Here is a 13,070-nt window from a genome sequence, read left to right on the forward strand (position 1 = left end):
ATATAATTAAGTCCAAAAAATAATTTACAGACACGCAAATCTGGGCATGGGACCCGTTTGGGACCCCCCAAACCAAAATCCCAAAAATTAGCTAAATGATTCAAAATGCATGTCTAAGAGCTAAATTCAAAGAAATGTCCTAAATCACTTTCGGAACCTCCGTGACACGCTAACCGGTGCATGGCATGTAAAACGAGGCATGAAAATAAATAATCAAAAAAATTGAAAAATGAAAAAAAAAAAAAATTTGAAAATTGTGAAACGTTGCATATTTATATAGCAACAAATGGGTATTCAATTTTTATTGGAAAAAAATAAAAAAAAAACAAATGGGTGTTCAATCACTTACCTTTATCATACTATTCAAATCACGAAAAAACTACGTTTTCAATTAAATTCAACCGTTAAGATCAAAAGGTTCAACATCAACAAGAGTTTATAAAAGTGCATAAATCACCCATATAATATGCTTACAGTGTGATCACACCCCTCGTGTATTAAATGACAATTTTCGTCATTTTATGACGAAATTTTTAAATAATATGTAAAATGTGTCAGGAATGACCTATTTGTACCAAATTGAAACTTTATGGATGTTTTCTACACACGAGAGGTGTGATACGCACTGCAACCATACTATATGTGTGTGTGTGCTCACTTTGATGGATTTTTTATTGGGGTTTACGTAATTTAATTGAAGTAATATCATGGGATTGAGTTTTAGTTAATGTGTGAAATAGAAATGAGTATGGTTTTGTAATTCATTCATAATATGGACTACACACACACGCGCGTGCACATACACACACGTGCGTGCGCGCAAATAAAGAAAATAAAAGAATTGAAAAAGAAAAAGAACGGAAGGAACCAATCAATTCACATCGGCAGATGTAGGGGTAGGCTTGGGCCCAAAAAAAATAAAAAATTATTAATAGTATTAGCCCACCTAAGCCCAAGTCAACTCAATAACCATATTAAAATAAAGGCCCAAGCCAAATAAGTCCAGGGCCGGCCCTGACCCAATCATTTCAGCCTCCCTAATCGCTTCCATCTCCATTCTTATTCTCAACTAAACTTGCCCCATCTCTCTATGCAAATGCAAACTACAAAATCTACAAGAATCAGAAGTTCAAAACCCATAAATTTCAGTTTATCTATCCGTATGCAAGAATCAAAAGTTCAAAACCTATTAACTATATCAAAACCCATATTAGCATATCATTTTAGATTGTTCAAAAAATCAAAACCCATATCATTCAGTTCCCATTGCCCGTTGTTCTAGTTCGGGTTCAGCGTTCGCAAGCTTCAGCCGTTGTCTCTCGACTCTCAAGCTTGCCCCCCTCTATCTGCAACTGCTACTACTAATTTGTATGTATGGGTTTTGTTTAAATTTTTTTTCTAAATCAACTAATCAAGGTTTGTAATTATTGTTTTGCAAACTAAATCCTATTTGGTGAAATTTTTTATGATCTTTTTAAAAAATATATATATATTTTTACAATATAAAGTAACAAAATAAATTTACCACGAACTAGCTAACACTCTGCTTCCAGTAGTAGATTCTCAAATAGGATTAGTAAATTGGTCAAAAAGAGTAGATATATGTTATTAATTCATTTTGTTAGAGTAGTGAGGGTTAATTACAAATGAAATCATAATTAATTAATTTATTTATTTTTCCTTTTAACATGACAGTAAGAATTTAAGATTAGTTGAATTAATTTATTTTCGCCACTTTGGCATGCATTCTGTTTTGGGTAAATTACATTCAGATCCTTTTAGGTTGGGTAATTTTTCAGTTAGATGAAAATTTTGAGTTTAAATTTCACTTATATTTGAATTAATGGTTTAACATTTCACTTACACCCCAAATGTCAATTTTTGGTAAGGTCACAGTACCTATGAGGTGTTAAATGACTATACTACTCTTTGACCTCCCATTGACTATTTTTCTGACCAAACTACCCCTATCATACAACTTCCTCTTCTTCCTCCTCCTCGTACCATCATCATACCCACTTCACGTTCGAAGATCTCCTCCCCGTCATTATCTTCTTCCACTGTGGCAGATTCACCTACCTTAGTGCCGAAACCAAGGCAAAAGACGCCATCTGCCGCCGCATGGTCCCCGCCGTTGTTGTCTCTGTCAACCACCGCCTCACCGTGAAGACAAATTTGATGACCATATTACATCCACCCAAAAATGAGACAAGCTGGCAAAAATCTTTGGCAATTGTCCAATTAATTAATCTGCCAGAGATATAAAAATATGTAATTATCCCAATTTCCACAACAAACAATCAAAGTGTTCTAGTGATTGATCTTCAAGATTTTCCGTCACAATCCCAGAAACTAATAGAAGCATGTGAAAAATGGGGATGTTTCAGGATCATCAATCACCACATACCCATCACTTTAATGTCGGAGATGAAGGCGGACGTCAGATTTTTGCTCGACCTTCCGCCGGAAATCAAACGCTGGAACACTGACACCATCCGCGGCAGCGGCTACGTAGTGCCTACCAAAATCAATCCTCTCTATGAGGGCTTGAGTTTTTATGACATAGGCTCCACTGAAGCTGTCCAAGCCGTAAATGTGGAGGGCGGTGAAGAAGTCGATGAAGCAGAGGGTTTCGGTGCCGGTGACGGTGAGGAACTAAGGCCGAAGTCGGAGATCTTGAGGTTTCGTCCGCGACAACAGATCATTCAAGTACCGGCGATGCGTCAATCACCGACGCGAGGCACAGTGTGGTGTCGATCTACGAATTCTGGTCCTGTTCTGCCTCTTTACGCCGCTACCGCTATTTTCTGTATTTATATATAGGGTTAATTACAATGACACCCCCTGAAGTTTGCCATATTGACGACCATATACAATTTAGCCGTTTTTTGAACAAAGACACCCCCTTAGATTTGATAAAATTAACAAAGACACCCCAATGGTCGTGAATTGACATTATTGTCCTTTGACACATTCAATTACCAATTTACCCAACACAACTATTTTTTATTGATCAAAATACCCTAGAAAGTATACTCATACCAGTTCACACCCACCACCACCATTTCACAGCCCTACCATAGCCGCCGCCGCCGCTGCCATGGTGCTCAAAATAAAGCTATCAAGTATCATAAAATACAAAATAGAAAGTGCAAAGATCAACTCCTAATCTCTCTGTATAATATACAAACATATATGTGTATTTATAACCCGTAATCCATCTTTCCCAAATCCACTTACCCCAAATTCCTGTAATCTATCTTCTTCCCACATATATATATGTATATAGATTGTGAATAATCGAACCACCACCGCCATTATTGTTCTTCTCACTGGAGCAGTGGAGCCTCGGCATCGGGTCGTTGTCGAGAAGTTCTCTAGCCGTCAACATTGTCTGGTATGATGGTCGCCTTTGTCGAAGCTTCCACTGGTCGTCGCAGTCGTCGGGAATCACGGTTTGTGATACCCCGGATTTCCAAATGCGGGTTGGCCAGGCCCACGCCCAAATACCCGAGGATATCAAAAACAAAATCGGCAATAAACGAATACAGAGTACAAAAGAATAAAGAAGAATAAATAAAATACTGACAAGAAACTAAAATGATAATCTAATAATAAACCTCAGAATATATTTTCATTAATTAATAAACCCTTCTGATACAACTGATTCTCCAAAATACAACTCGGGAATCCATACTGTGTGGACCCCTAGAAAATCCAAACTAAACAAATGACAACAATAACTGTCTAAATCAGGAAACTGAATCATAAAGGAACTCCTATGTAGCATCGGAAGAATGAAGTAGACTGATCCCCGCTCAGCACGAACAACCTCTACTCCTGACGAACACCTGAAAAATAATGGTGGGTCAGGCCCACAAATAAGTTCTACTCTACTACAGTCCAAGCAGAGATCCGATACACGTATACATTCTAGTCAATCCAACAGTAACTAATAGTCCGTATATATATATATATACACACTAAAGGAACCTCACTAGACTATAGGGTTGTCTCAACCTGAATAGTAGGCAACATGCAAAATGCACATATAGTGGGCATGAGTACCTAGACCTACCAGGGTACACAACTATACTATATCTAGCTACACATCCCTGGCGATATACGCGCCCTAACCATTGATCCTGAGACTCAAGCTCATATCATGGCACCATACTTATATATATAAAATCTAGTAACCATCCTATCCAGTATAAATTAATCCTCCATAAGTCATTCAACTTGTTCAGCTGACCTGACTTTAATATAAGTAGGACTTAACATTTTAGTTAATCCATTCCCTTATATAATAAATTAATCCTCTATAAGTCATTCAACTTGTTCAGCTGACCTGACTTGAATATAAGTAGGACTTGACATTTTAGTTAATCCATTCCCTTATATAATAAATTAATTCTCCATAAGTCATTCAACTTGTTCAGCTGAACTGACCTGAATATAAGTAGGACTTAACATTTTAGTTAATCCATTCCCTTATATAAAATAGGTAGGACTTAACTGATAAGTTAATCTGTCCCTAAAATGCCACCGTCCCATACCGGTGCATTAAACCACACAATCCAACAATTGATGTAACAATTAAAGAAATACATCAAACATTCCAGAAATAATTATGATAATATGATATCAAGTTATCACATAATATGAATGACTTGTTATTTATTTAAGTTTCCTATATCATATGTCCTATACAAACTGAATCTTATACATGATGATATTTTTTTATATCGTCAAATAAGCATTCTCCATATCCAATTCATCCTACATATTTAATCTCAATTGCTAAAGTATTTTAAAAGATGAAATCCATTCGTTTTTTTAAAACATTCAAATAGCAAACATCGTTATGATTGAGTGTATTTAAATTTATTTAAACCCAAACCTAGTCCCTATTTAATGTTCAGGAATCCTAGGCATGTTTCTACGTTCCATTATTCCACAGATATGAAAAATACATAATTCAAATATGTAAAAATTCACACCAGAAATCAAATCAAAATCATACATTTATCAATTCATAACACAAGAACAGATATGAACCAATTTCATAAAAACCTATATTTTAATCCAATTAAACATGCATAATTATTTAATTTTATGTGTTTAATAAATCCTGAAATTTCCTAGGCATGAACAGAAACACGAATCAAAGGGAAAGAGATAGAAGAAGAACTTGCCTTAAACTTTCGGATCGAAAGTTAAACTTCTTCTTCCTTGATCTTCTCTCTACAGGATTTTTCTCCTCATTCCTTCCTTTTCCTCCTTCCCTCTCTAACACTATCTCTCTAATATATATCACGTGAATATTTCTAACCCCCTTTTACAACCTATAGCTGTATATTTATAGGCTAAATAAATTAACCCTAACCCTTTTCCCAATCCAAGTCAACTAAGAAAAAATGAAAATAAAAATATTAAAAAGGTAAGCAAAATATGTTACGTATATAATTTATGTATATGTTTATTAAATAAATAAATTATACACATTCCATTATTTATTAATGGATTATCCAATAATATTTAAGTTATCATAATATTATAAAGTAACTTAAAGCATAACACGTATCAAATCTATGTATATTTTTATTATTTAAATAAACATATACATCAGATTAAATATTACTACCCAAATTACCATAAAAGTAATTAATAAATTACTTTATCTTTTATATATATATTAAAAAGGTAAGTAAAATATGTTAAGTATATAATTTATGTATATGTTTATTAAATAAATAAATTATACACATTCCATTATTTATTAATGGATTATCCAATAATACTTAAGTTACCATAATATTATAAAGTAACTTAAAACATAACACGTATCAAATCTATGTATATTTTTATTATTTAAATATAAAACATATACATCAGATTAACTATTACTACCCAAGTTACCATAAAAATAATTAATAAATTACTTTCCTTTTTATATATGTATATAATATATATCTATATATATACATACAATCCATGGGTAATAATCCATACACATTCAACCTCCTATCCAAGTAGTCCATGGGACCCAATTGGTTGGCCCATTACTACTAACCATAACCATAAAAGAAAAATAAAATAAAATAATAAAAGAAAAGAAAACATTTAATTTACAATTAATCAAAACACCATTTAAGCACATAATCTAATTAAACAATTAACACATAGACAAATACAAATAATACATAGACACATAATCAAATAATCAAGTAATACCTAATTCAATTAAATACATAAGCAATTAGTCAAATAATTAATTAAATAATTAAAAAATACAATTAAAACAAATAAATAAATACTGAGACTATCCTTTTAAAATTAGGAGTATTACACGGTTGGATCACAAGCTTTTGTTTGGTGGTGGGTTAGCGTCGGTGCGATGGCAATGGTTGTGGTTGTTCGGGAGAGGCGGTGGCGGCTGTTGTTGGCGTCGGTGCACGGTGGCGGCTGTGAATGAGAAGTGGTGGCGGCAGCTGTGGTTGTTGGGGAGAGGCGGCGGCTGTTGTTGGCATCGGAGAGACGGTGGCTGTTGTTGGCGTCGGAGAGAAAGCTGTGGTTGAGAAGGGCGGTGACGGCTATGGTTGATCATAAAACGGCGACGACGACGGATCAAGACGTAGAGGCGACGAAAATGGTGGATCAAGATGGCAGCGGATCAAGAGACGGTGGTGACGATGGCGGATCAACGGAGACGACGGATCAAGATGGTGACGATGGCGGATCTGGATGGGCGGTGGCGGATCTGGATGAAGGAGGCTTTGAGATTGGTTATATGTATATATATATATATATATATATATATATATATATATATATATATATGATGGTACTGATGTAATAGTGAATATATATAAGGGCAAAATTGATTTTTCATGAGTTGTGATATTTTACTATAAAAATAATTAAACATTGAAAGGCAATTTCGTCTTTTTAAATGTTTTAAGGGCTTGTTTGGATTAGAAATTCTCACAGGGGGTGTATTTGTTCAAAAAATAGTTAAGTTATATATGGCTGTTAATATGACAAATCTCAGGGGGTGTCGTTGTAATTAACCCTTATATATATATATATTTGTATTTATCTATATATATATATATACTGAGTGCCTTTTTGTCATTTATGATTATATATATTTTGTATTTAAAAATTTAAGGGTAAAATAGTTAATTTGCATGTGTAAAAGGCTAAAAAGTAAATTGGGGTGTAAGTGAAATTTAAAACCAAAATCTTTATTTAGTTGAAATATGACCTAACTTAAGGAGGTGTTTGTGTAATTTACCTTTTTATTTTTGGCTAAAATAGAAATAATGTTTTTGTTGTAGGTGTTTTTAAAAAAAATTTAAAGCACGTTTGTAAAGGATGTTTTGGTGTGCAATGTTTGGGCTCGTGTTGCGCTACTCTTATGAAAAATAACTTTTTGATGTTTTTATTTTAGGCCACTATTCACGAAGTATTTTAGTACTGTATAAAATAATAAGACCGCATCAAACATATTTTTATTGTCAAAATCAACACCGTAACCGCGTGAAAACAAAAACAGTATAAACAAAACCCCAACGGGAGTCTTACATTTTCTCTCTCAGTTCACGCAAATTCACCTACCGTCAAACCCCCCAATATCTCTCTAATTCCAAAAACCCTCCCGCCTCGTACTTAAACCCCAAGTCCCTTTCAATATAATTGGAAAGTCACAATCCTCTTTCTCCATTTATCCGTTAACCTGTCGTCGAAACAGGTTAGCTCCGGCGAAATTCAGACGGTGCTCCAACCAGAACTCTGTATCGCGATAGGTTGTCTTCTCCTCCAGATTCGTGATAAGTTTGGGTCTCACCTGGTAAGTCAGGTCTCGCCTCTCTCTCTTTCTTCAAATAACGTAATGATTCACGAACAATTCTTTATATATGTTTCAGAATAAATAAATAAATATATATATTTTCTTGTACAGAGGTGTACTGGTTGTGCGTTTTATCGATTTCAAAGTGTCTAGATTTGTTTCAGAATCTTTACTTGATTTTGCTTATTCGATTTTTTCTTTGCATTGAGTGTTTGATTTTTATTTTGTTCCTTTCAGTTTGTTCTTGTTCGAGTTCTCTGATTGAAATCTCCTCTGTTGAAATTCATCAATCACTCGCACATCTATGATTTTCTTTGCTTTTCATCTTTGTTTGTTTTGATTTTTGATTGGCATAATAATGACTGTGCGGTTTGATTTTTTATTTTTATTGTAGTTTCTCGGTTTTGTTTGTATTATAGTCATCCTACTTTTTCCCATTCTAGTTTGGCTATTGATTGAATTGTGATTTTATTCTGTTCTGCAAACATCAGATTTGACAATATCAATATTTGATGACTGTCCCTATTCAGCGAATTGTGATACTATTTTGTTCTCCAAAAACATATTACCTAGAAAAATCCAATTAATGTCCAAATCCAGTAATTTTTGATAAATTTTGTGAACTGAGAGTCGGAAATATGATAGTGGCTTGACTTCTTGTTGTAAGAGCGTTGACTCTTAGTTCCTTTCTTACTTGGTCTGAGTTGAGATTGATTTCCATTCTTGTAGGTTCCGTTTCCTATTACAGATGGCTTTCACCGGGCTTCTTTCTCGATCCACTTTCTTACTTTTTTTCACAAAGAAGGAACTCTTCTACGTGGGTCGCTTCGCGCAAGGACATGTGCTTAGGACCAACGAACAATGTCTTGCTTTAAGGACTAGGGCCACTAGGCTAAACTCAAACGTAATAAAGTTATATGCACTTTGTGTCAACCTGCTTCCTTAAACTCTTATGGATTCTACAATTCCGAGTTGTTCAGATTTAGATAAAATAATTCAAATTTAGCTATAAATGAGTGTGTCATATTAGAGCTGAAGACAGTCTTGAGATCGTGGATAGCCAAAGAAATGATAGTCCTGGTAAGAAGTGTATTGTACTTGGGAGTGAGGTTTGTGACAAGAGGACTAGATATAATCTTAAAAACTCTATTCAGAACTTTCTACAAAAACATTCTCCAACCCTAACCATATATACATGTACTCTGCATCCATGGCCACCATTTGGGCCTGTACTTATTGAAGTTAAAAGTTTCAATCAACGACATATATAAGCAAAGAAACCATACACAAAATGATGTGATTAAAACATTCGCCAATCAAACATCAAAGTATGCATTTTAATCTTACCGGATGTAATCCAAATCATTTTACATATAATCCGTATTTAAATTGTTAGCATTGCAAATCAATTTCAGAGTGCATTCATACTAAAATAGGAAGGAAACTAAAAATTGAAAGAAAACACATGAATGGATGGTTGATACTAGTATTCTTTTCAGTTTTAAATTCCATAAAATATCCCCTTGATTGAATTCCAATTTGAATCAAATTATAGTACTAACTAGCGTATCTTCTCCTTGGCATATGTTGTTGTCCCTAAATATGAGTAACTTCATAAAATTTATACACTAGACCATGGATCTGAAAATGCTTACAGCAAATTATTTTTAACCTGAAGCGCTAAACGAAAAATGAAAAACGAAAATGGTTACCAAACAGGGCCTATGTTATTTATTTTCTTTTACCTCTGGTTTTCTTGTTCGTGTGTGTATGTATTTTATGACCTCTACGTTTGATGAAAATTTCCAAAGATACACACATCTTTGAATGTCGCATGGTGTTGGATATGCAAATATATTAAGTACATGTCCAATCCTGTTAGCAGTTCACTATATATAAATACGATGGAACACATTTTCAATTATAAATATTAAAGGGTCCCTTCTCCTATTACGTGTCAAATTTGCATAAAAAAGAAGAAGAAATATTTATTATATTTATTTTGTGTGTGTGTGTGTGTGTAAAATCTCATCTATTAACTAATAGTAAGTATTAAATTTAGTTTCTATTCCAACACGGAATCAATCAAATCAGAAAATCATTCTATATTGACATGAATTGAATAGTATTTGAGTATATGAATTGTTTACGATAGATATGTAAGATTTGAACCCAGACATTTGATTTGTAGTGGTAAAAAATTACATCGTTTCTTTTGATTTGATTGTTCAGTGTTGATTAGAGATGTCAAAAGACCAAGAAATGATTCAGTTCACGAAAGAGCCTTACATAGAGGATGTTGGTCCTCGGAGAATGTGAGATTCTTCTACTCTGGTTGTATGTGGATTTGATTTATGTTCAAATAAGACTTATATTTTATTTAATTTAATTTTCCCTTTTTCCAATCTTGCTTTATCTACAGAAAAAGCATTCGCTTCTCTACGTTATCTGAATCTGACATTTATAGAGCTGCTGAAGTTCAAGTTTGGCGTGGAGTTTACTATGATCCCCAACAAAAGCCAATTGAAAATGGCTTGTTGGACCCTCGCATGGTACATTTCTCTCACCATTGTCTTCCTACATGTATATAAAGCATATCAGTTTCTTATAAAGAATGGGATGTATTGTTAGTTGTTGTGCAATTTGAATGATTCACTGTGTATTTATCGATTATTTATGTGGTTTTTCTATTTCATGGAGATTCCATGATTTTTGCTGCTGCTTACAGCCTTTTGGTTGGCAACAATTGTATATGATTGAGCAGCAGCTGGTGCAACACAGAGGTAAAAATGCTGATTAAAGCATCTAAAGGGTGAGTTGGGGGCCATGATCAGTTTAAAAAATTGTGTATGATTGAAACATATAGAGCGATCAGAAATTGTGAATCGATTAAGGATTGGGAAGGTTTAATGGTATGGTAGCGAATTATTGGAATGAAGAATGCATAAACAACTGGGTATCACTGAGTAAATGAATGGGAGCTTTTATTTGGTGTATGTTATGAGTTTGTGTTGTTTCATGCAAGAGCGTGGGTTTGATTCTAGAGCAGTCACTTCGTGCAAATGGTGCAGGAGGTAGATCTGTACCTGGTTTATCCCTCCTAGCCCCTGTATTGGCAGGATCAACACTTTCTAATGGTGTTTTCCTTTTTTAATGCAAGCAAATAGAGTCTCTTTAGAAAATTTTCCTCATCCATGTGCATGCATGTTTTTTGCATAGAAATTAATAAGCATATGTAAAAACATAATCATAATGACTCATCTTCTCCTTCCGTGCTCACTTAGAGAAAATTTTCCAGTATTTTTTAATTTTTTGGTGAAAATATGGTCAAAATTTTAAACGTGGTTTGTAATACTTAACACATTTGCATTTGGGAGTTCTGTATTGGGCTTTTTCCATCCATTAGGCTGGCTTTCTTTGACAATGAAACTACCATTGAATTTGAATCTGGAGAAATGGTTAAGTTCTTGAGGATGCAAGATGTCCATTAAGGAGGTGTCCTTGCATTTGTTGTTACACAGGTTAGCATGGGACCTAGATGGATTGCTGTGGTTTTCAGGAAGGGATGCATAATTTTAAGATTGGGAGGCTGGGACAGAAAAGTTTTTTGGCAAGTTCGCATTAATATTGATAGAAGGTGAGAAGACTTGTTATCATTGCTGAGATTGATTGGTATAGTCCCAATAAGATCCTTTATGAGCATTTTGGAAGTTGTGAGAGTGGTTTCTTTCAATCTGAGCATTTTGTGGAGGACCATTTGAATGGTAGGATAGCATGAAAGATTTATGGTAATCTTATTATTTAGTTGCACGTTAACTTGATAGTTAGAAGCGTCTTTTGTCATTGATGGAGTTTGTCGGGCAACACCCATATTCGAGGAGGATATGCTTGCTGGATGACAGTTCAATTGGGAGAGGGATTAGAAAGTTATTTCATGTGGTTGCTTTGATACCTGTTAGAAATATACGTATTTTGCAGAGTCATGAACTTTCCATCTATAAGATGAAATAATTATTTCGGTACTTTGCTTCTTTCAAGCTCCTGTTCTTTGTCGCTTTTTATTATTTTTTGGATTTCTTGTATTATTGTTTGTCAACTAGCACTTGGAGTTGTATATTTTTGCGTATAATGGGCCTTGCTCTTGCTTTCTATATATATATATATATTTTTTTTTTTTTTGATAAGTAACAATAAATTAAAAAAAGGCGTTCAATAGGGGAACGCGTCTCGTAGACATAAGAGAAACCGGTATCTAAGGCCCCAAAGAATCCAAAAAAGAAATTAAATCATCAGAAGAGGAACAAGAACTTCTGTTCACATAACTGAAGAGAGAACGAATAATAAAAAGTTTCAATGTCGTTGTAGATGACTCATTTCCTTCGAACATTCTACTATTTCTCTCCCTCTAAATGCACCACCAAATACAATGTGGTATAGATCTCCAATAGTCACGAACACTCCTACTCACACGACAACCTCTCCAAGCATGAATCAGCTCCTTAGTAGAATGTGGCATTACCCAATACATGCCAAATAGCCTAAGAATAAGATTCCAGCAGTCGTGCGCTATAGAACAATGCATTAGGAGATGATCGATTGACTCCCCATCCTGCTTACATATGCAACACCAATTAACAAAATAATTTTCCCTTTTCCTCAAATTATCGATCGTCAGAATCTTACCCCAAACGGCGGTCCATACAAAAAAAAGACCACCCTAGTAGGAGCCATAGAGCGCCATATAGTCTTCCATGGAAAATCATAGGGTGCAAAATTAGACAAACATAAGAACAAAGACCTTACTTCAAAACGACCATGAGAAAGGGAATCCAAATCAAGTTGTCATAACCCCTGCCAATTCCTTCCTGCCGATACAATTGATCCAAGAAAATGCTCACATCTTCTAACTCCCAATCCTGAAAAACGCCAAAAAAGAACATTCCACGTAATTCCACTATTATCAAGCTGATAATAGTTAGCTACGATGGCATGTTTATTAACTGCAATACTATATAATCTGGGAAAAGTATGACATAAAGGTTGATTCCCACACCAAAGATCTTCCCAAAAATGAATGCAACTTCCATCACGAACTCTGAATCTAGCATGAGAAGAAAAGGCATCCCATCCTTTCCGAATGGATTTCCAAGCCCCAACTCCTCCCGCAATAGAAACCGGACGTGTAGTCCATCCGCCAACATCATCCCCATACCTG

At 34.6% G+C, this 13,070-nt stretch overlaps 1 protein-coding gene across 3 annotated transcripts in view; it reads left to right on the top strand.

The window, feature by feature from the left end:
* The first annotated feature begins 7,614 nt into the window (after positions 1-7,614).
* Positions 7,615-13,070, top strand: part of LOC132269505 (DNA-directed RNA polymerase III subunit 1) — a 90,362-nt gene continuing 84,906 nt past the window's right edge. Inside the window, exons 1-3 of one of the 3 annotated variants that reach the window (XM_059770715.1) lie at positions 7,615-7,864; positions 10,088-10,170; positions 10,278-10,407. In XM_059770715.1, the coding sequence (XP_059626698.1) occupies positions 10,100-10,170; positions 10,278-10,407 (201 nt within the window). In that variant the 5' untranslated portion in view covers positions 7,615-7,864; positions 10,088-10,099. Of the gene's footprint in view, positions 7,865-8,620; positions 8,760-10,087; positions 10,171-10,277; positions 10,408-13,070 lie in introns of those variants that run through there. The other 2 variants (XM_059770714.1, XM_059770716.1) reach the window with 2 other exon arrangements.

Source organism: Cornus florida, unplaced genomic scaffold (genome assembly GCF_030987335.1).
Source record: "Cornus florida cultivar Cherokee Brave unplaced genomic scaffold, ASM3098733v1 CherokeeBrave_3.0.0_Hap2_Chr08, whole genome shotgun sequence".
Taxonomy (NCBI): Eukaryota; Viridiplantae; Streptophyta; class Magnoliopsida; order Cornales; family Cornaceae; genus Cornus; species Cornus florida.